This window comes from Ipomoea triloba, chromosome 10 (genome assembly GCF_003576645.1).
Source record: "Ipomoea triloba cultivar NCNSP0323 chromosome 10, ASM357664v1".
NCBI classification, from domain to species: Eukaryota; Viridiplantae; Streptophyta; class Magnoliopsida; order Solanales; family Convolvulaceae; genus Ipomoea; species Ipomoea triloba.
The window spans coordinates 29420506-29445066 of NC_044925.1; the positions used below are offsets into that span (position 1 = coordinate 29420506).

At 38.1% G+C, this 24561-nt stretch overlaps 2 protein-coding genes across 2 annotated transcripts; both read left to right on the forward strand.

Moving 5' to 3' along the window:
• The first annotated feature begins 12807 nt into the window (after positions 1–12807).
• LOC116033446 (ATP-dependent DNA helicase PIF7-like) lies at positions 12808–14497 on the forward strand. The gene is made up of 2 exons (XM_031276186.1): positions 12808–13135; positions 13773–14497. Exons 1-2 carry the CDS (start codon positions 12808–12810, stop codon positions 14495–14497), a joined length of 1053 nt encoding a protein of 350 aa, XP_031132046.1.
• Positions 14498–15282: 785 nt separating this feature from the next.
• On the forward strand, positions 15283–16085 carry LOC116033447 (ATP-dependent DNA helicase PIF1-like). Its single transcript, XM_031276187.1, has 2 exons — positions 15283–15312; positions 15351–16085. The coding sequence occupies exons 1-2, from the start codon at positions 15283–15285 to the stop codon at positions 16083–16085; spliced, it is 765 nt and encodes a 254-aa protein (XP_031132047.1).
• Positions 16086–24561: the final 8476 nt, after the last annotated feature.

Genomic DNA, 24561 nt, shown 5'->3' on the forward strand with positions numbered 1-24561 from the left:
AATTTGAAGGGTAGTATTTTGCTGTGAGGTGGTATGAAGGTGATAAAACGAGGAAAACTGCCCGAGTGTCGTGTCTCTCAAGGAAGGCAGGCTTGGAGTCAAATGTATGTTGACTTTTAGGAGGTTGAGGGTTAAGATTTACAAGAATGACAAGAAATTGAAAGCATAAGTGCAAGGAAATTGGAAATCTAAAAATAACAAAAGCAAGAATAAGGGTAATATGGAGATTGGGGCTCTTGGCTAGCATATATGGTCCAAGATTCTATCGGTTATGCGAGCATATGCCTCGGATTTAACAAGGGAGTTTTAGGCACATCACCGAGTGGCGTCACATTCGGACTCCCATATCCTCATTCGGCTGGGGCATTTTATCAAACACTTTGTCTACCACTCTTCTCGGACCTCGTCCTTTCGAACTAAGGGCGGAGACGTAGGTGAGTAGGACTTGTAAGAGGCCGCTATCGCGCACACAATCACTTTCACAGAGTTTGCTACCTAGTGTGGCCACACATAGGCACAAAACAACACCAAACATCACCCACACAAGCATTCAAATACAAGAACATAAAGCTCACAACTTTAAGAAAAACATAACATTAAATCAACCATAAAGCTAGTTTCGGGGCCACCAATCCCCTTTCTAAACTAATCAAACATTAAAATAAAGAAACAAGGAAAAGAAATAGAAGATGTAAAGGAACAGAGATGAACTTAAAATATATATGGAAATGAAGAGTCACCATCCATGGGATCTATTACATTCTTGCTCTAATCTTCTACTCTCCTCACATTGTTTCTATAATCTACCTAAGGAGATGAAGTTTTCTCCCAAGAGGGGAGAAAACTCTAAGAAATTTGATCTAAAAACTAATTGTTGCTCTCTAGGTCTTGGGATAATGAGCCTTATATAGTGGGAGCAAAATGGGGGCAAAATAGACAATTTTCCCGAAGCTGAAATCTGTGCTGTCACAGGGCATTCGACGCGTCGAATCAGAGGTTCGACGCGTCGAGTCTTGCGATTTCGAGGCAGAATGCATCCCGTCATTTCTCGACGCGTCGAGGCTGGGGCTCGACGCGTCGAGCCTTGAATCTTCGACATTTTGGCCCTGAATCCATCTTGTGGCTGTAGAAATAGCTTCAAAACATCTTCTATAATCGTGTTAGAGGTTTTTTATCACATCCGAGTCTTAATGCATGAAATCCTTATGAATGGGTAGGAAACTATGCAATTTTAGCTCGTAAATGACCCTTAAATCGGACTATTCTTGGTGCTTATCAATATTCAAGCAAACCCAAGAATATTAAACCATAAATTCGAAATTGAGATGTGGAAAGTAAAGCAATTGAGAATCAAACCTTGAATATTTGAAGAAGAATAAGAGATTGAAGAGCAATAGAGCAAGATATCACAAATCAATGGAGGCAAATATAGTGGAGAAGGGATGGGGAAGGAGAGAATATGAGAGAGAAAGAACTAGGGTTGGGATTTGGGGGTAAAATGAAAGGGGATCGCGGGTTGGGTTTTAAACCCGCGCCCGCGATCACGGCCGGGAGGGTGGCCGTGACCTAGAGGCCTCAAACGCCTTGTGCGTACTGGAAATTACTTGGAATCATCACAACCTGGGTCACGGCCGGGAGGTGGCCCGTGACCCTGAGGCCTCTAAAGCTGTGTAACGCACTAGAAATTTGTAAAATCCTCGCGGGCTGGGTCACGATCGGGAGGATGGCCGTGACCAGAGCCTTGTATAGCCCTGTAGACACTGGAATTCTGTAAAAAGATCACGGGTAGGGTCACGGCCGGGAGGTGGCCCGTGACCTAAAGCCCTGGATTATGCTGTACGTACCGGAAATCTGGAAAATCATCACGGCCAGGGTCACGGCTAGGATGGTGGCCGGGACCCTGAGCCCTCAATAGCACTGTGCGTACTGGAATCTCACCGATCTTATCACGGCCAGGGTCACGACCGGGATGGTGGCCAGGACCCTGGGCCCTCTATTGCGCTGTACGTACTGGAACGTCACACTAAGCCTCACGGCCGGGTACCCGACCGTGACCATGGCCGTGTATCCGAGCCCTCCATCTGCAAAATCCTGTGTGTTCGTGCCAAAGCTCGGTTTCACCTGCAAGTCAATTCAAAATACTCCCAAAACACTTCTAAACCCATTCAAAGCATAAACACTTCAATTCCAACCATTCCCCATTTTCTCAAAACTAAATTAATGCAAACCTCAAACAAAAACAACCCAATTATCACCCCGTAAACATGAAAAAACCTCCTAACTCTACCTCGAACTAAAACAAAAATAAAACGCAGTAAAATAAAATGTAGAAAAGTAAAGGATAACATGAGCTGCCTCCCATGAAGCGCTAAGTTTACTGTCGCTAGCTCGACTCAACCTCATGGACATCAAGAGTAGATGGGAATAAAGAGATCCCAAACTACTTTAGCCACCCCCCCCCCCTTCGATTCTGGAGCATTGAAATACTTCAACCTCTGACCATTGACCACAAATGGATCGCCAGTAGTGCCAACAATAGTAACCGCACCAGATGGAGATTGCTCAACCACCTTAAACGGTCCTGACCATCTACACTTGAGCTTCCCAGGAAACAATTTCAAACGGGAATTGTACAACAACACTTGATCACCCGGCTCAAAATGTGACACCCCAACTTTTCACAAGCCGAGATAGCTAAACTTTAACGCAAAAGCTGCCTATCTCAACTATCAAACATACATAGCGGAAGCGATTTATAACCTAAAGGGGTATCATGCCACATCTAGGTAAGAGAAAACGCGACCTAGATGCACAGGCTAACCAAAAGAACTGAACTGTATAGATATAATCCTCAAGTAATATCAAAACATCCGAAATCTAAACAAGAGTATATAATCTCATCATTGGCTCACAGGCCCAAACATAAAGTCTAAAACAACATAACTATGTCTAAGCTGCCTCATAAGGATAAGCTCTAACGCGCTCTCGCTTAGACTTATTGCATACCTGGAAAACATACAAGAAACCATTACCAAAACACTGCTAAGTAACCAGCACTCACACCCGCAAGGAAATATAGATATATAATAAGTTGTAAATAGGTTTACACACCCATATAGAATATATACACCAACGAACTATTCGATACTTAAAATCGGATACTCAACAACAACACGCTGAATAAAGGATAAACCAAGACTTCTCAACAATACAAATATTCAATTGAATTTCACAAGATAATAAGATATCAACAGAATCAATAATTCAATAGAATACTCGTATGAAACGACCTTAACCTAAGGATAAGTACTAACCCTTACCCTCCAACCAACATACCAACCTCCCACCAATCATCAAACCCGAACTCAGTTCACGGAGACATATAATGCCCGAATCATAAAGGCAAATGGTGCCCAAAATACACAAAGGCAAATCGTGCCCGAATACATAGAGGCAAATAGTCCTCAACTACACAAATGGCAAATAGTGCCCATATACACAAATGGCAAATAGTGCCAATATACACAATGGCAAATAGAGCCCCAAAATACACAAAGATACTCAAAGATTCACCCTCCACATCCAACCTCAATCTCAGCCCAAGGACAACCTCAGAGTGTTCATCTCAGATTATGAACACAAACCAACTCCCAGATAATATAATCAAGGATTCAACAAATCAAGAGACTCAAAAGATAGACCAAGAGATAGGAATAAATACTCCAAAAACATGGTAAAATACCCAACAAAATACTCCAACAAGGTTCAGAACAAAAGGGGAAACAACCAAACAAACAGACCACAGAACAGGTTATTGAAACCAGAATGCCAGTAGACCAGACGGAACACCCCAGCGGATCCCCTAGCTCCGCCGCACTCCTTCGTAAAAAGGAGGCGGACCACCTTGGCGGAACACCCTCCTCCGCCATCCTCCACCGCCACACACTTGCGGAAGACACCAACGGGGCACATTATTCCGTTGAGTTCCTCCGTAAGTGTGATCCAACCCCTCCCAGAACAGATCAGACAGAATACGAAATGTTCATATCAGAATACGAAAATAGGATTATATTGCTCAGATTACAACTCCCAGAAGCCAAATAATCAAGGAATCCATACTAATAAATATCCATAACATCAATAAGAAAAGGATCAAGAACACAAGTTAATAATCCATCAAAGATGACTTTACAGACAACAACAAATAGGCTAACAGCCAGGAAATCATCAGGATTCCAACACACCAAGTAATATCATAGATTGAGAGTGTGAAAATAGATTTTAGTGGACATAGTGGTTACCTCTTGAAGCACACTTCACCCAAGAACTCTCAAACCTCCCTACAAAGCTTCACCTCCACCTTGATCATCTTTTCCCCAAAAGATCCCCAAAAGATCAACTTAAGAACTTGTATAAAGATTATGAAAATAACATGATGCAAGGTATATTCCTAGAGATAGACACTTACCCAAGCCTTAACAGTCCTAAAAGAACAATCTTGACTTGAATATTGAAGATGAAAGTGTAGGATTCACTTAGGGTTCTTTAGAGGTGAAAGGAGTAGGATGGATTATTCTTGCAGGAAATGAAAAGGGAAATAGGGTTGCAAGTACAAGGCTTTTATATTAGTAGGGAAAGATCATTACATATATTATGTATGTATCAACTAGGGTAAGACATAAAATAATGGGCCCTTATAAAATGGGTCACACATTATTTATTATACTACTAGTTGTAAGAAGTTAATCCTTCAAGAATAAATATATATTGGGTCATTATAAAAATACTCTTACTTATAAGAATTGTAAGGATCCAAATTAGAATAAATCCCTTACAAGAATTAAATCAAGAATTTGGCTTTTCAATAAAATAATAAATTCCGAGTTCAAGGAATATATATATATATATATATATCAATTGGAAAGACTAAGCCCAATTAAATCAAATAAATCGCCCGGTGGAATTAATTACCGGTCTCAAGGCTTGAACGAATTTACGGGGTACTACACTCTACCCCCCTTAAAAGGAGCTTCGTCCCCGAAGCTCAAAGCTCATGGGAACTTGAAACGGAACGGTTCAAGGAAATAAAGGATTGATCGAAGGTTAAAGAAAAAGGATTTCTCAGCCAACTTAACAAAAAAAAAAACACCCTACACCACTGACTCCTAACCTTCTAACTTACCCAACCCAAGCGAGAGAATACACAACCTAAAAAGAACTCTACCTAAAGCTTAAACTTGCCTACCTTGATCACACAACGCTGGAACTGATTCCTCATCACATCCCCCATATCCAAGGTTGCTCCTTTGGCCACATGGTTGGATCACACCGCCTTCCCGGACTTCATTGCTTACTGGTGCGCTTCTCTTGACTGGGTGACCAAAATTCTTGCCGGCTTCTCTTCATAAGATAGAGCATCTTTAAAGGTTACGACTTCAAGCTGGATATCACGAAGCGCATCATGCACATATATCTTCAGCAGCAAACGCGAAACGCATCTGGTCTAACTTGGTCGGCATATGTCTTCTATTGGTCATGGGCGGCTTTCATTCTTTCTTGAATCAACTCAACTTTTCCGATGACACTTGCAGACGCTACGACCTTAGGGTTACCCGATTTACAAAATCTTCCCAACTGAACAGGCTGCTACACTTCTTTGCTTTAACCTTTTGACAGCTTAGGCGAACTCCAGTTTCTTGAAAGATCCAACTCAGAACCATTCCATAATGCAAATTCGTTACAGAAAGTTAAAACTAGTACAGTGGCAGATAGAGGAAAACATTTATAGAACGTATGCTCATTTTGAAAATTTGACCCAATAAGGAAAAAGAGAGTGAAGGGTTAAGGTTTAAGATTCAAGAACAACATTGGTTAAGAATGGAATCAAGAGTTATCAAGGTTACAACTTAGGAAATAAGGTTATCACCTTGCAAAAGATATTTTCAAGAAGCACACAGGAACAACGTTCGAGGGGATGAGAACGACTTTTCAATAAAAGGGGATGTCAAGTTCTTTAAGAAAAAGAAAAGAAATCGGCTTCGAAAGAAGATAAGGACGAGGTTCGAAGAGGCCAAAAGTATTTCTCAATCAAGGGAATATCAAGTTCTTTCAATAAAAGGGAAGGAACGAAAAGAACTTGGCTTCGAGAACAGATAGGGCGAGATTGAAAACACAGGAAGAGTTTTCCAACGATAGGGTATTTAGCTTATTCAAGGAAAAGAAAGGAATCATGTTCCAAGAGGAGTTGGGAACGAGGTCTGGAAAGACAGAAATGATTTGTCAATGATAAGGTATTCAGCTCTTCAAGGGAAGAAAGAAATTCAATCTTGAAAGGAGATAAGAATGAGATTTAAAATAAACTGAAGGGATGTCTCAACGAAAGGATATACACTTTCCAAGGGAATGAGAGAAATTCGGTTTCAAGGGACGATAGCAATGAGATCTAGAAAGATAGAAAGGATTCTTTAACGATAGGGTATGCAATTCCTCAAAGGAAAAGGGAAATTCAGTGTCAAGGGAAAATATCAAATGGGTCTAGAATCAATAGGAGGGATGTTTCAACAAAAGGCATTTAGAGTTTCAAGAAACAGAGGACAATTTGGAAGGGATTTCTTTATGGAAGGATAATTGGGATTGCAATGAGCAAGGAAGAATCCGGCTTTAAGAAGGATAAGGAGTCTCTCAACTCTAAGCGATTTCCACGGCTTGACGATTTGATCACGACACTCTGACCGATTGACGTGTTTTAACTTGCTTCCTACGCAACATGGGTCTACAGTTCGTATAAGCTCTACTTTATAAGCTACGGCCCACACATCCTTATCACTCCAGGAGAGGCCGAAGGCGATGAATCACAATTATCTTCCTTTCATACGCTCTACCTTGAAAGGAGATTCGCCTAAGATTACCGGTGATCTTGGGAACCGGGTTTACTTTCTTGTACTCTGGAACATCGAGGTCCTAAAGGCAATGTAACGCGTGCACCTTCTTTAGCATTAAGAATTCTTGCTCTTTTGATCGTACGAGGAGTCCTTTGATTACTCGAGGGGTTGGCGCTGATGTAGAACGGTTCAATCGAGTCTTGATATTAATCTTGGGATCTTTGTAGATTAATAGCGTGAGTATATATGTCGACTCGTCCTTTCAATTCTTCATTAGTTCTTCTTGTCGGTCATCCGGGGTAGTGGATTGCAGCTCTCAACTTTAATCTATGCGTTTAGCGCGATCAATGGTACCTTCCAAATGCAGGGTATATAAGCTAAGCTTCTCTTAGGATCAACCTCTTGGATTGTGCTAGCCTTTAGGTTCACTTTGGTTGGTCTTGATCTTTTGACGATCCGGTCTTCTACTAGCTTGCTTAGCTACTCCTCATTTCTTTCTTTACACCAAGGTTCCTTTCCTTAAGCTCTTGCACAAGGAGTTGCTCCCAAGGTGCACCGAATAGATTACACGAGGTCCTTATTTCGCAATTCGCTTCTTAGTCCCTTCGCACTTCATGAGATCGGACAACTTGTTAATGACGTTTCTTCTTATCTTCGGGGGTCTGAAGGATTCGAGTTCCTTTCCACTTGTCTTAGTCCTCTTTTCCTTTAAGGTTGCAACTTCTAACTCGTTCCTTCATTGCCGCGTTAGAGGTAGGTAGAACTACCTTAATGTCTGAGCAACCCAACCTCACATTCCAATTCTTCATGCAACGTCAAACCCGAGTTTTGCTCGCATAAGACTCCTTATTGTTGATCCGAAAGCTCCTACTTGGCGTGCTTTAACTCTTTATTGACGCGTCAGCATTCGCTCTTGACGTTCCCTCGTAGCCGAGGGTCTTCGAGCCCCCTTTTGCTTTCTCTTGCATCAAACTTCGGTTGCACGAAATTTGTTCTTCAAGTCTTGAGGTCAACGAGTATCTTGTAGACGATGCTACACGCGCGAAGACACCAATTCCGAGGAACGTAGACTGCTACCGATGACTCCGAGCTACGAGTAGATTAGTCTTCTTCAACGAGCCGCCAATCTTCTGATTGCTTAGACGCATATGGTGCTATCTATCGTTTCGCATCAACTAACTACTCATCCCTAATCTAAAGTAGGCTCCTAAGCAATTCTAAAATGAAGCAACGTATCTAAAAACGATTAAGAACTTACCCGGAAGACGCGCCCACAAGTTGCAAACAACAAGGTTAACAAGACACAAATAATATAAATAGATAAGGCGCGTCCTCACCGCGGTTCCTAGAATTCACACATCCTAGGATTCTCAAACATCTTAATTTCTACTGATCAAGTCCTAGAGTCTCAAGAATTCAATCCCTAGGATTCCTACTTAGACCTCAACACAGGCTCTGATACCAACTATGACACCCCAACTTTTCACAAGCCGAGATAGCTAAACTTTAACGCAAAAGCTACCTATCTCAAGTATCAAACATACATAGCGGAAGCGATTTATAACCTAAAGGGGTATCATGCCACATCTAGGTAAGAGAAAACGCGGCCTAGATGCACAGGCTAACCAAAAGAACTGAACTGTATAGATATAATCCTCAAGTAATATCAAAACATCCGAAATCTAAACAAGAGTATATAATCTCATCATTGGCTCACAGGCCTAAAACAACATAACTATGTCTAAGCTGCCTCATAAGGATAAGCTCTAACGCGCTCTCACTTAGACTTATTGCATACCTGGAAAACATACAAGAAACCATTAGCAAAAGACTACTAAGCAACCACACCCGCAAGGAAATATAGATATATAATAAGTTGTAAATAGATTTACACACCAATATAGAATATATACACCAACGAACTGTTCGATACTTAAAATCAGATACTCAACAACAACACGCTGAATAAAGGATAAACCAAGACTTCTCAACAATACAAATATTCAATTGAATTTCACAAGATAATAAGATATCAACAGAATCAAGAATTCAATAGAATACTCGTAAGAAACGACCAACAAGAATATATCCAAGAATAATCAACAACCACGAGATACGATATAACTCGAAAATCAAGTAAAGAGACCAAACAGACCTCAACCTAAGGATAAGAACAAACCCTTACCCTCCAACCAACATACCAACCTCCCACCAATCATCAAACCCAAACTCAGTTCACGGAGACATATAATGCCCGAATCATAAAGGCAAATGGTGCCCAAAATAAACAAAGGCAAATCGTGCCCGAATACATAGAGGCAAATAGTCCTCAACTACACAAATGGCAAATAGTGCCCATATACACAAATGGAAAATAGTGCCCATATACACAATGACAAATAGAGCCCCAAAATACACAAAGATACTCAAAGATTCACCCTCCACATCCAACCTCAATCTCAGCCCAAGGACAACCTCAGAGTGTTCATCTCAGATTATGAACACAAACCAACTCCCAGATAATATAATCAAGGATTCAACAAATCAAGAGACTCAAAAGATAGACCAAGAGATAGGAATAAATACTCCAAAACATGGTAAAATACCCAACAAAATACTCCAACAAGGTTCAGATCAAAAGGGGAAACAACCAAACAAACAGACCACAGAATAGGTTATTCAAACCAGAATGCCAGTAGACCAGACGGAACACCCCAGCGGATCCCCTAGCTCCGCCGCACTCCTCCGCAAGAAGGAGGCAGACCACCTTGGCGGAACACCCTCCTCCGCCATCCTCCACCGCCACACACTTGCGGAAGACACCAACGGGGCAAATTATTCCGTTGAGTTCCTCTGTAAGTGTGATCCAACCCATCCCAGAACAAATCAGACAGAATACGAAATGTTCAGATCAGAATACGAAAATAGGATTATATTGCTCAGATTACAACTCCCAGAAGCCAAATAATCAAGGAATACATACCAATAAATATCCATAACATCAATAAGCAAAGGATCAAGAACACAAGTTCATAATCCATCAAAGATGACTTTACAGACAACAACAAATAGGCTAACAGCCAGGAAATCATCAGGATTCCAACGTGTACACCAAGTAATATCATAGATTGAGAGTGTGAAAATAGATTTTAGTGGACATAGTGGTTACCTCTTGAAGAACACTTCACCCAAGAACTCTCAAACCTCCCTACAAAGCTTCACGTCCACCTTGATCATCTTTTCCCCAAAAGATCCCCAAAAGATCAACATAAGAACTTGTATAAAGATTATGAAAATAACATGATGCAAGGTATATTCCTAGAGATAGACACTTACCCAAGGCTTAACAATCCTAAAAGAACAATCTTGACTTGAATATTGAAGATGAAAGTGTAGGATTCACTTAGGGTTCTTTAGAGGTGAAAGGAGTAGGATGGATTATTCTTGCAGGAAATGAAAAGGGAAATAGGGTTGCAAGTACAAGGCTTTTATATTAGTAGGGAAAGATCATTACATATATTATGTATGTATCAACTAGGGTAAGATCATTACATATATTATGTATGTATCAGAAAGTTTGAAAGTTATGTTGAATTAGTTTGCATTTGTGTTGGTATGAGTATTTTTTTAATTTGTCATGTTTTTATAAATTGGATTTCTGTTATAAACCAGATTTTTGTGCTATTAAATGTTTCATTAAATATATTTATTTCCATATATTATATTTTATTAATCTTTTTTTAAGAGATTTTTTATTACTCTTAGATTATAAAAATATTAACTATCTATCTATCTATATATATAAATAAATATATAATAACAAATGAACAGATACTACATTGTAACATTTGCAGTAGTACTCAAAAAAATTATATAATAACAAACTACCTGATTCAATTTACTCATAAAAAATGAAATGAAATTTAGTAATAATATAATTAAGAAATCAAATTGTATTAAATTGTAAAAAAATAGGCTTATCAAAAGAAACATTTGAACATAATCAAGCACCCTAACTACAATCTATTTTAAAAATTTATATAAAAATTTGTATTAATTCCTTAAATTAGATATTACGGATATTATTTCTGTCAACACCACAATGTAAAATAAAAACAAATATTGTTGAAAATCATTACAGATATGAGCAAAATCGTTTATTTTATATGTACCTAATCGATAAAATAATTATAAATTTGTTGAATTTATTATGGTGTAAATTTAAATCAAATATTCATTGATAATCATTCTAAATATGAGCAGAATCAAAATATATATTATTCATTTAACTAAAATATTACATCACATAAATATAAATACAAAACTATTGTCTTTCAACTAAGTTTTAAGCTACATTATTCCATACTCTTTAAAAACTATACATTTAAACTATAATACTCATGAAACAGCTACTGGAATCAACCTCAATAAAACAGTCACAGCTAAGTCCCAAAAATCGTACAGACGGTAATATATTCTTTCATTAAATTAATAATTAAAAATTATTTTTGGTTAGCCAATGCTTGGGAGTTGACATACTTATCAGCTTATGAATTCTTTACTTTTTTTTTATAAAGAAAATGCATGGGAATTGATATACTTTTAAGCTTATGAATTACGAATACTATGTGGATTTTTATTATTGACTATTGTAAATACTGTAGGGATTTGGTTTTGCCGTTTAGGTAGGATTTGAGCTCTGGGAAATTTATCTTTTATATAATAATAATAATAATAATAATAATAATAATAATAATAGTAATAATAATAATAATAATAATACTAATACTAATTATATAAAAAAGGACAATGTGAAGAACAACACAATTGTAGTGTAAAAATATTATTTATTTTTTATAACAATATTTTTTTGTGTTTTTATAAAAGAGTAAGCCATAAATCAATTTAATTTCATTTCAATTCTATTTTATTACTTTTTTCTATTTATCTTAATATGTTATAGGAATAACACAGTAGTAGAAATTAAATTTGTTACTTATTTCTCTTAAGAAAAAAGTATTATTTATGTACTTTTCAATTTTTTTGTTTATAAAATACAAATATTCAAATTTTGAATAGGAAAAAAAATGGCTCTACTAAGATTTTGATATATATATATATATATATATATATATATATATATATATATAATTGTTAAAAATCATTACAAATATGAACAGAATCATTTATTTTATATTTACCAAATCATAAAATAATTATAAATTTGTTGAATTTATTATGGTGTATAAATTAAAATCAAATATTCATTGATAATCATTCTAAATATGAGCAAAATCAAAATATATATTATTCTTTTAACAAAAATATTACATCACAAAAGTATAAATACAAAATTGTTGTCTTTCAACTAAGTTTTAAGCTATATTATTCCATACTCTTTTCAAACTACACATTTAGGCTATAATACTCATGAAGCAGTTGCTGGAACCAACCTCCATAAAACAGTCACGACTAAGTCCCACAAATCGTACAGACGGTAATATATTCCTTTTTGAAAAAACGGTAATATATTCCTTGATTAAATTAATAATTAAGTTTTTTTTTTTGGTTAGCCAATGATTGGAAATTCAGATACTTATCACATTAGGAATTCTTTAATTTTTTTTAATAAACACAATGCATGGAAATTGATATACTTTTAAGCTTATGAATTAGGAATACTATGTGAATTTTTATTATTGACTATTGTAAATAGTGTAGGGATTTGTTTTGCCGTTTAGGTAGGGATTTGTGGTTTGGGAAATTTATCTTTTATATAATAATAATAATAATAATAATAATAATAATAATAATAATAAGTATAATAATAATTATTATAATAATAATAAGATGTGGGAAGAGTTTGCGTGATTTTGCACAAATGCCACTTCTAGACATTGAGTGAGCATCCAGTTCAATAAATCGGATGGTGCAAGATGAGTTGAGATATGACAGAATAGAAATGCATGAAGAGCATACAAAATTTATTTCCAATCTAACAACAGAACAACATGTTGTTTATAGCACAATAATTAGTGCTATAGACGCAAATTTAGGTGGCATTTTCTTCGTTTACGGTTATGGAGGGACTGGAAAGACATTTGTCTGGAGAACATTGTCAGCAGCATTAAGGTCAAAAGGAGATATAGTACTCAACGTTGCTTCAAGTGGTATAGCTCCGTTACTACTACCTGGTGGCATAACTGCTCATTCAAGGTTTGCAATACCACTAAATCCAAATGATGATTCTACATGTAACATCAATCAAGGTAGCGAATTAGCTGATCGAACTCATTGTTAAATGCAAACTTATAATTTGGGATGAAGCGCCAATGATGCACAAACATTGCTTTGAAGCTTTGGATAGAAGTTTGCGTGATATATTGCGTTTCAATAACCCACAAGGGCTAGACGTACCTTTTGGAGGAAAAACAGTTGTGTTTGGTGGAGACTTCAGACAAATTTTACCAGTTATACCAAAAGGAACTAGGCAAGATATTGTGCATGCAACAATAAATGCATCTTACCTATAGAGGTATTGTAAAGTCCTACGCTTGACAAAGAATATGAGACTCCAAAACTCATCCTCAAATAATGATTATGCACAACTGAAACATTTTTCTGAATGGTCAAATAATGATTATGCACAACTGAAACATTTTTCTGAATGGATTGCAAAAATTTATGCACAACTGAAACATTTTTCTGAATGGATTGCAAAAATTGGAGATGGCAAAATTGAGGGGCAAACATGGATTGCAAAAATTGGAGATGGCAAAATTGAGGGGCAAACAGATGTTGCAAAAATTGGAGATGGCAAAATTGAGGGGCAAACAGATGCATGTGAATACATAGAGATACCTGGACAAATACTCTTACAGTATTCTACAGATCCCATTAAAGCAATTGTGGAAAGCACGTATCCATCATTCTCAAGTATAATTGATGATCCATCGTACTTACAAAAAAGGGCGATATTGGCACCAACACTTGACGTGGTACATTCTATAAATGAATATATGAGTTCTTTAAACACGTCTGATGGAATTACATATTTGAGTTGTGATAGTAATTGCAAATCTGATTCTAATGTTGATATGTTAGCTGATGTTCACACTCCAGAATTTTTAAATGGAATCAACTGTTCAGGTGTACCCAATCATGCATTGACATTGAAAGTTGGCACTCCAGTTATGCTATTAAGAAATATTGACCACTCAATTGGTTTATGTAATGGCACAAGAATGGTAATTACTAAACTTGGAAACCATGTTCTAGAAGCAAGGATATTGTCCGGAAGCAGTGCAGGTGAGAAAGTACTCATACCAAGAATGTCACTTACTCCATCAGACTTGAGGTTGCCGTTTAAATTTCAAAGAAGACAATTTCCATTAATTGTCTCATATGCAATGACAATTAATAAGAGTCAAGGACAATCGCTTTCTCATGTAGGCCTATTCTTGAAAAAACCTGTCTTTAGTCATGGACAATTATATGTTGCAGTTTCTAGGGTCACTACTCCAGAAGGGCTAAAAATATTGATTTGTGACAGTGAAAGCACCAGAAAAACTTCAACAGCAAACATTGTATACAAGGAAGTTTTTCAGAATTTGTAAATATTCGACTTCATTCTAAAATAATATTTTAACTTTATAATTGTTATTAAATTTATTATCTTCTTTACTTTCAAAACAAAATTTACTATAGTAGTAATTAAAGTCATTATGTTTTAATTTCGAGATTTTTTTAATTCCAGATTATTGTATACTATTTTTTTTAACTTTTCAAACATATTTATTATACAAAAAAAAATATGGGATCAAAACTATTTTAAATCAAGTAATTTAAAAAAATATTAAAATACAGTTTGATTCCAAGAATCTTTAAACATCTTAATGATTTTTAAAATTATTTACACTTTTTCCCGTATTTATTTAGATAGTAATGAAATTAAATATCGAGAAATATATTATTCATACTTTTACACTTATCTTATCATTGAACAAATATACACTAAAAATATGATAATTATTTATTGTTTATAATTTAACCTCTAATTTTATTATTTAAATATCTAATACAAAAATTTCATCCGTGCATCGCACGGGTAAAATACTAGTTATTTATTATACTACTAGTTGTAAGAAGTTAATCCTTCAAGAATAAATATATATTGGGTCATTATAAAAATACTCTTACTTATAAGAATTGTAAGGATCCAAATTAGAATAAATCCCTTACAAGAATTAAATCAAGAATTGGGCTTTTCAATAAAATAATAAATTCCGGGTTCAAGGAATATATATATATATATATATATATATATATATATATATATATATATCAATTGGAAAGACTAAGCCCAATTAAATCAAATAAATCNGGATTGCAAAAATTGGAGATGGCAAAATTGAGGGGCAAACAGATGCATGTGAATACATAGAGATACCTGGACAAATACTCTTACAGTATTCTACAGATCCCATTAAAGCAATTGTGGAAAGCACGTATCCATCATTCTCAAGTATAATTGATGATCCATCGTACTTACAAAAAAGGGCGATATTGGCACCAACACTTGACGTGGTACATTCTATAAATGAATATATGAGTTCTTTAAACACGTCTGATGGAATTACATATTTGAGTTGTGATAGTAATTGCAAATCTGATTCTAATGTTGATATGTTAGCTGATGTTCACACTCCAGAATTTTTAAATGGAATCAACTGTTCAGGTGTACCCAATCATGCATTGACATTGAAAGTTGGCACTCCAGTTATGCTATTAAGAAATATTGACCACTCAATTGGTTTATGTAATGGCACAAGAATGGTAATTACTAAACTTGGAAACCATGTTCTAGAAGCAAGGATATTGTCCGGAAGCAGTGCAGGTGAGAAAGTACTCATACCAAGAATGTCACTTACTCCATCAGACTTGAGGTTGCCGTTTAAATTTCAAAGAAGACAATTTCCATTAATTGTCTCATATGCAATGACAATTAATAAGAGTCAAGGACAATCGCTTTCTCATGTAGGCCTATTCTTGAAAAAACCTGTCTTTAGTCATGGACAATTATATGTTGCAGTTTCTAGGGTCACTACTCCAGAAGGGCTAAAAATATTGATTTGTGACAGTGAAAGCACCAGAAAAACTTCAACAGCAAACATTGTATACAAGGAAGTTTTTCAGAATTTGTAAATATTCGACTTCATTCTAAAATAATATTTTAACTTTATAATTGTTATTAAATTTATTATCTTCTTTACTTTCAAAACAAAATTTACTATAGTAGTAATTAAAGTCATTATGTTTTAATTTCGAGATTTTTTTAATTCCAGATTATTGTATACTATTTTTTTTAACTTTTCAAACATATTTATTATACAAAAAAAAATATGGGATCAAAACTATTTTAAATCAAGTAATTTAAAAAAATATTAAAATACAGTTTGATTCCAAGAATCTTTAAACATCTTAATGATTTTTAAAATTATTTACACTTTTTCCCGTATTTATTTAGATAGTAATGAAATTAAATATCGAGAAATATATTATTCATACTTTTACACTTATCTTATCATTGAACAAATATACACTAAAAATATGATAATTATTTATTGTTTATAATTTAACCTCTAATTTTATTATTTAAATATCTAATACAAAAATTTCATCCGTGCATCGCACGGGTAAAATACTAGTTATTTATTATACTACTAGTTGTAAGAAGTTAATCCTTCAAGAATAAATATATATTGGGTCATTATAAAAATACTCTTACTTATAAGAATTGTAAGGATCCAAATTAGAATAAATCCCTTACAAGAATTAAATCAAGAATTGGGCTTTTCAATAAAATAATAAATTCCGGGTTCAAGGAATATATATATATATATATATATATATATATATATATATATATATATCAATTGGAAAGACTAAGCCCAATTAAATCAAATAAATCGCCCGGTGGAATTAATTACCAGTCTCAAGGCTTGAACGAATTTACGGGGTACTACACAAAACTCCTTCTTAGGATCCTCTTATCATGAAAGTACTTGGTCTTCTCTTTGTAAATCTTGGCATTCTCATAGGCATCCATTTTGAACTCCTCAAGCTCATTCAGGGACAACAACCGCTTCTCACGAGACAAACTCTCATCCAAATTTAGTTTTGAAACTGCCCAATACGCCTTGTGCTCATACTCAACCGATAAATGGCATGACTTCCCAAAGACAAGCTTGAAAGGTGACACACCAATCAGAGTCTTGAACGCAGTCCTGAGAGCCCATAGTGCATCATCTAACTTCAGTGACCAATCCTTTCGGTTAGGACTCACCACTTTCTCCAGAATGGACTTGATTCTCTATTAGCCAGCTCAACTTGCCCACAGGTCTGCGAGTGATACGGTGTAGACAACCTGTGGTAAATCCCATACTTAACCAAAAGTTTCTCTAGCAACTTATTGAAAAAATGAGTTCCATTATCAGTGATAAAGGACCTTGGCATACCAAACCGGGAGAAAATATATTTCTTCACAAACTTCACCACAGTCTTTGCATCATTCCTTGGAGTTGATATTGCCTCCACCCACTTGGACACATAATCCACTGCCACCAGAATGTACTCATTACCGAAAGATGGAGGAAACGGACCCATGAACTCCATCCCCCAGACATCAAACAACTCAACTTCTAAAATTCCTCTTTGTGGCATCTCATGCCTCCTACCAACAGTGCCAGTCTGTTGGAAGTTATCACACCTGCTCACAAAGTCCTTAGCAGTAGAAAACAAAGTAGGCCAAAACAAACCTGATTGTAACACCTTTAAAGTAGTACGATCAGCACTCATATGGCCCCCATATAGTGAAGCATGGCAATGATGTAAAACACTCTCAAACTCCTCATCAGGAATGCACCTCCTCACAATACCATCAGGACATCTCTTAAAAAGTAGTGGCTCATCCCAAAAATAATCTCGCACATCATGAACAAATCTCTTTTTCTTATTGTAATCAAAATCCTTGGGAATATAGCCACTTACCAGGTAATTCACTATGTCTGCAAACCATGGCACGGAGGTACTCACAGCAAGCAATGTTTCTCCTTTGAATGAATCATCAATGGGCAACTCATCATGCTTTCGGCCCTCAAGCATGGACAGATGATCAACAACTACATTATCTGTGCCCTTCTTGTTTCTTATCTCTAAATCAAACTCTTGAAGTAGGAGAATCCATCGAATCAACCGTGGCTTGGCATCCTTTTTTTGAAACAAATATCTCAAAGCTGCATGGTTAGTATGAACAACTACCTTGCTCCCCATCAAGTAGGATCTGAACTTATCAATCGCAAACACCATTGCCAACAGCTCCTTCTCAGTTGTTGCATAGTTCACCTGAGCTTCATCAAGCGTATGACTAGCGTAATGAATCACAGGGTAACTCTTGTCCTTTTTTTGGCACAACACAGCTCCAACTGCGAACTCACTAGCATCACACATCAATTCAAAAGGCAAAGACCAATCAGGGGGCTAAATAATGGGAGCATGGAAAATAGCTTCTTTCAACTTTTCAAAAACAACTAGACAAAAATCATCAAAATCAAAGGGGACATCTTTAGCAAGCAAATGGGTGAGAGGCTTAGCAAGCCCAGAGAAATCTTTGATGAACTTCCTATAGAACCCAGCATGACCTAGAAAACTCCTCACTCCCTTCACAGAATTAGGGGTTGGCAACTTAGCAATTACTTCAACCTTTGCTGGGTCAACTTCAATTTCCCTAGTAGAAACCCTGTGCCCAAGAACAATGCCATATGAAGCCATAAAGTGACACTTCTCCCAGTTGAGCACAAGATTCACCTCCTCACACCTGCACAACACTCTCTCGAGATTAGTGAGACATTCACCGAATGACTTCCCATAGAAAGAAAAGTCATCCATGAACACCTCCATAATCTCCTCAACAAACTCTGAGGAAATGGCCATCATACACCTCTGGAATGTAGCTGGTGCGTTACATAAGCCAAATGGCATCCGCTTGAAAGCATATGTGCCATATTGACATGTGAACGTAGTCATCTCTTGATCATCAGTACGGACAGAAATCTGAAAGTAACCTGAAAAACCATCTAGAAAACAGAAATATTCGTTGCAGGACATTCTCTCCAGCAACTGGTCAATGAAAGAAAGGGGAAAGTGGTCTTTCCTAGTAGACTTGTTTAGCTTTCTATAATCAATGCACATACGGTGCCCAGTGACAAGTCTAGTAGGAACCAACTCATTATTCTCATTCTTAACAACAGTAATACCACCCTTTTTCGGGACAACATGTATGGGACTAACCCAATTGCTATCCGAAATAGGGTAAATAATATCATTATCAAGCAATTGGGGTTTAGCCTCCTAAGGGGCTCCACAGTGGGCTTGGCATCATCCTCTAAATAAATTATGTGGATGCAATACTTAGGATCAATGCTAATTAAATCCCCAATCGTATACCCAATAGTTCTCCCGTGCTTCTTAAGTGTTGGTCCCAAGGGGATGGGGTACAAGTCTAGAGGGGGGGGTGAATAGACTTGTATAAGATTTTGCAAATCTTTTCGACCTCTCGTGTGTATTGGACTTAGGATGTTTAGGTCTGATACCTCACAAGATGAAGACAAAGTTTTATGCGCAGCGGAAAAGTTATCCCCTTTTAGTTAGCACGACTTTGAGTTAGTTCGAGAGGTGCGGTTATATGCAGTGCAGTTCGAGACTTAGATAGCGAGAGATAAAAAAAACAGAAAGTAAATGCGAGAGAGATTTTTAAGTGGTTCGGCCAACCCGCCTACGTCCACTCTTCTTACAGAAACTCCCTGGAAGGATTGCACTAAAACCTTCCCTTTCTAGTACAATATCGAGCGCTTGAGCTTTGATCACGAAGCCCGCCTCAAGCCTCAGGTTTTTCGCCCCGCTTCTTGTTACTCCACCTATCGAGCACTTGAGCTTTGATCACCAAGCCTGCCTCAAGCCTCAGGATCTTCACAAGACAGCTCCCAGGTTACTCCGCCTCTCCTCAGGTTTTTCTCCCCGCTTCCAGTTACTCCACCTCTCGAGCACTTGAGCTTTGATCACCAAGCCCGCCTCAAGCCTCAGGATCTTCACTAGACAGCTGCCAGGTTACTCCGCCTCTTCTTGCTTAATCTAAAGCAAGGACCTTTGGTTGTCACAGTTGAATGTAACAAACTCCAATCTGACCACAAGCTATCGTTGAATCAACTTTGATGTAGAGCAGCTTCGGTCACCTTCTAGATGTGTCTCAAACACTAAGATGTGTTTTTCTCGCTGTCTTTGAATATCAGGATGATATTCCGGATGGAGCACTTGCACTTGAACGTTTTAATCAGACACCTCTTAAGATTTTCGAATTAAAACCACTAACTTCCCTCCTTTTTTTTTGTGTCTTCACGTCCTTTTTAAATGAGAGTTGAGGAATAATTCCATTGGAGGGAAAATTATTCCGTTTGAAATCTGTCTCCCATGCTGTGTATAGGACTTGCATCTTTTCAGCATTTTTCATGGAGTGGTGGTCTTGTAACTTGAACCTTTTGTTTGGTAGTGGATATTCTATAATCCACTTTCTTGAGTCCATGCTCCACTTGCTACTTTTGGTAAAAGTTACTCTTTTTAAATTCCCATTGATCCTCGTTTTAGGGAATAAGACCGACTTTGGATTGGTACACCTTCTATCCGTTTGTTGTGGAATTCTGATGTGGCATCCACTTCTGGCACCTCCTTAATATTTTATCTCCATGATATTCTTCTTCTCCAAACTTTATTCATGCTTCCTGACCGTCATTCAGCCTTTTGGAGAAGTGTCAGTTTATCGAGACCAAGATTGATGTCTCGATTGTTTGATGTCTTGATCCCCATGTATCGAGAGATCTATCTCTCGAACTCTGCTTATGTCTCGAACTGGGTTGTTGTATCGAGAGATCCTATATCTCGAACTCTGCTTATGTCTCGAGACTTAGTTGATGTCTCGTAGACCCTTATTCCTCCAGTGTTGTCCCGTGCCTTCTTCTGATCTATCTATAAGATTACAACACGAGACTTTCTAAGATGTTCACACAAGTTTCACCTTAAGCTTAAATATTTTCCGAGATGAGCTCAAGTTACCCGGTTGTATCTTCGCTCTTAGTTTACTTGTCGAACTTACATATAATTTCTATCTTTCGAGACTTAGGGGATTCTGAAATACATTTTGGTATCATCAAAACCTATTACATTATGTTCCTAACAATTTCCCCCTTTTTGATGATGCCAACACTTATACTTACTCGTATGGCTGATTAGCAAGACAAGAACATTGATTTTATTTTCAGCGCATACGGTAAGTTTGACAAGCGAGCTAATCTGCTAAAGAATGAAGTAAGAACTCACGCAACACCCCAGCAAAAGATATATATATATTAACATAAAGGGAATGTTTTACAAGACTTTAGCAGAGAAGATAAAATAGAAGAAGACAAAAGAGATCAAGAACAATCAGAGATGATCAAGAAAGAGTTATGGACTATGAGAGCTTACTTCTTGTTTGCTAGAATCTTCTTGTTGATTGCTTCTCGTGTCTTGATGGGGTCTTTTGTGTCTACCAAACTCAGATAGTCATCTGTGATGGGGTCTTTTGTGTCTACCAAACTCAGATAGTCATCTGTGATGGGGTCTTTTGTGTCTACCAAACTCAGATAGTCATCTGTGACGGGGTCTTTTGTGTCTACCAAACTCAGATAGTCATCTGTGACATGGTCTTTTGTGTCTACCAAACTCAGATAGTCATCTGTGACATGGAATTTTGTGTCTACCAAACTCAGATAGTCATCTGTGACATGGAAAAATAGATAGTTCCTGAAAGCCTCCCCAACAAACTCACCTTCAATTACTTCATTCTTCCACCAGTAGATACATTCTTCTGGAGACATGTTGCTGTGAAGAGACATTCCAACATACTTCAGAAGATTGAAGATCTGATGAACGAGACTTTGCTCGGTGTCTTCTCTATTCCCGAACTTGAATGCGATCAACTTTTGTTCATCTTTTCTTTCTTTCTCTGTTTGTTGTTCTTGCCTTTTCCTTTTTCTTTCTCTGTCTTCTTCTCTTCTCTTCTCTAACTCTTTTGTGCGCTGAACCCTTAGATCCTCCTTCCTCTTGGCTTCCTCCACTGCCTTGCTTATTGTCTTTGGGACTTTTGGAGGAGGTCCAGCTGGTTCACTTGCTGCCCTTTTCTTCTTGCTAGTTGTTGATGTCCTTCCCTGAGTATTTTCCCCCTTGGTGGCATCATCTGCGCGGGAAAGGAGGGTGGACATACCTTCGAAGAGTGCTTGAAGTTGGGCAGGTACTTGGTTCGACAGGTCATCGAGTAGTGCTTTGATTACGTCCTGTCGAAGCTCACTAGAGTTTTGATAGGCTCTAAGCTCTGCTCGTAACTCAGCTAATTCAGCTCTTGCACCTTCAGCCTCTGATCGAGCTACGACAGCCTCATTTGCAGCTCTCCGTGCTGCATCCTCAGCCCATACTGCTTGTTCGAGAAGTTCTTCATGGCTGGCTCGGGAGTTACTTGTGCCAGCAGCAGGTATTGCAGAGTTCCGAACAATAGTCAGTACGCGCTCAAGTTGAGCCATTTTCTGAGATTGATCAGCCATGAATTGACGCACCTCGCCAATGAAAGTCTGCTCAGCCTCTTGATCATAGTCAGAAGGAGAAGGAGAAGAGGAGGTAGTAGTACCTTTTGGGTGCTTCCAGATTTCCACCCATGACTTGCAATTGCGAGTCCACCTCTCGATTGAGTTCCTGAGGACCAGCAGGGACACTGGGATCAGAGCTCGAAGGTAGCTCCATATCAAGCGCTTCCCGGTTTCCACCTGAGGGATGGATCACTTCTTGCTCTTCACCTCTCGAGCCTGGAGCCTCAGCTTCAGCAACCGTTGGGATTGGATCAGCCAGGGAGGGATCTTCTGTATTGGACGCTTCCCAGTTTCCATCCAATGGAAGTTCCCCCTCAGCGTCACCTCTCGAACCAGTGCTGGGAACTTGGTCATCTGCTGGTGGGGTTGAAGATGAGGTGTCGACAGGTGCTTCCCTATTTCCACCTCCGATAATTACATCTTCTTCCTTAGTATCTCTCGAACCAGCAGGACTTTGCACAGTCTGCTCTTGTTGCTCTTTCTGCTCCATATCGATAGGAAAGCCTGGGAGTTGGAGCAACAAAATTTCACCCTCTCGAACTGGCTGAGCTTCATCTGTGGCATTCGAGGGTGTGGACTCAGGTGGTGGCAAAAGAAGAACAGTGTTAGGGGCCACCTCAAGTGCTTCAGAGGTCTCAGATTCACCTCTCGAAGAAGCTACCTGATCGTCCAGAGCAGAGTCATTCACTTGGGACAGGGGGATTGCTGCCGTTGGAATTGGAGTTTCAGTATCATCTCGAGCAACCCCAGAGGTCTCTCCTGGACCTCTCGTATGTTCTATAGTCTGTCCCAAGGATATTGCAGTGGCGAGCCTGATATCTTCTCGAAATTGAACATCAAGTTCTGGATCTTCCTCAGGCTCGGCTTCAACTTCTTGTGCATCAACAGCTATGCCCTTTCCTTTGTCAGATCGACCAAGATTTCTCCTGGTCACTTGCATCTCATGGGCATGATGTAAAAGTTCATGGGCTAGGATTGCAGTGAGGTCTAACCAGTTTAGTGCAAATATCTCCTCAGCCTCCATATCTGCTGCTCTCGAGATCAGTTGATCAAATGGACCTGTTCTCCAGTTGATCCATCGAAGTACTCTGGAGAAGTCATCCAGACTAGACACATTTTCAGCACTTTGATTTAACCGAGATGTAGTTTCAGCATTCAATTCAGCAGATGCAGCAGATAGAATTTCCGTTGGTGATGCAGCTTCTACCACCTCTCGTGGTCCCTCAACATCTGCCTGTACTGGATCACTGATCCCAGTACCTTCAATCTCTCGAACCTCCTCTCGAGGCTCAACTACATCGAAGTTCTCTAATACCAATCATTAGCATGTAGATCAACACAGAAAGCTCCTGACAGGGACCTGGTAGGGGGCACTCTCTCAACCTCAGTGGCCAATGTAGCCTGAGGTTCCCCCTGGGCTTGTGCCCTGTCTTCGAATGGTACTTGGATTGCTGAAGGTGTTACCTCTCGAATCTGAGTGATGGTTTTGGCTTTCTTAGCCCTCTTTGGCAAGGTGACTCTCTTGATCAGGGTATCCAGAGGCTCACCATCAGATTCGTTCTCCTTGGCTGGGGCTTTCCTTTTGCCCCTTCCCTTAGACTTTGAGGGAGAAGGTGCAACCTTAACACCTTTAGCCTTTGGAGCTTGAGATTTCGTCCTACCCATATAGGTATTCCGATGAACCTCTCGCCCTTCCGTCAGTTGTAAGCCCTTCAAACTCAAAAGATATTGAACAACAAAACCGAAACCAACCTTTTTACTGATCGTCAGGTTGGTGTTGGAGACTGAGCTTTGCACTTGTTGTTGGAGGAAGTTGAAGATGATATGGGCCCAGTCCATTTTGTTGTTGTTCTAGATGGCGTGCAGGATTTTGAGGATGTCCAGATTAATTTCGTTAGTTCCAGACACCTTGCCGAGCACGAATTTCATGATAAGGTCGGCAGCAAGAGCAA

Bases quoted from the DNA above. Each gene is read 5' to 3' on its own strand.
- LOC116033446 (XM_031276186.1), top strand. From the start codon at position 12,808: ATGGTGCAAGATGAGTTGAGATATGACAGAATAGAAATGCATGAAGAG. The intron at 13,136-13,772 runs GTAACATCAATC...AGTATTCTACAG, and splicing joins TCCAAATGATGATTCTACAT to ATCCCATTAAAGCAATTGTG.
- LOC116033447 (XM_031276187.1), top strand. From the start codon at position 15,283: ATGGCAAAATTGAGGGGCAAACAGATGCAT. The intron at 15,313-15,350 runs GTGAATACATAG...ATACTCTTACAG, and splicing joins TGAGGGGCAAACAGATGCAT to TATTCTACAGATCCCATTAA.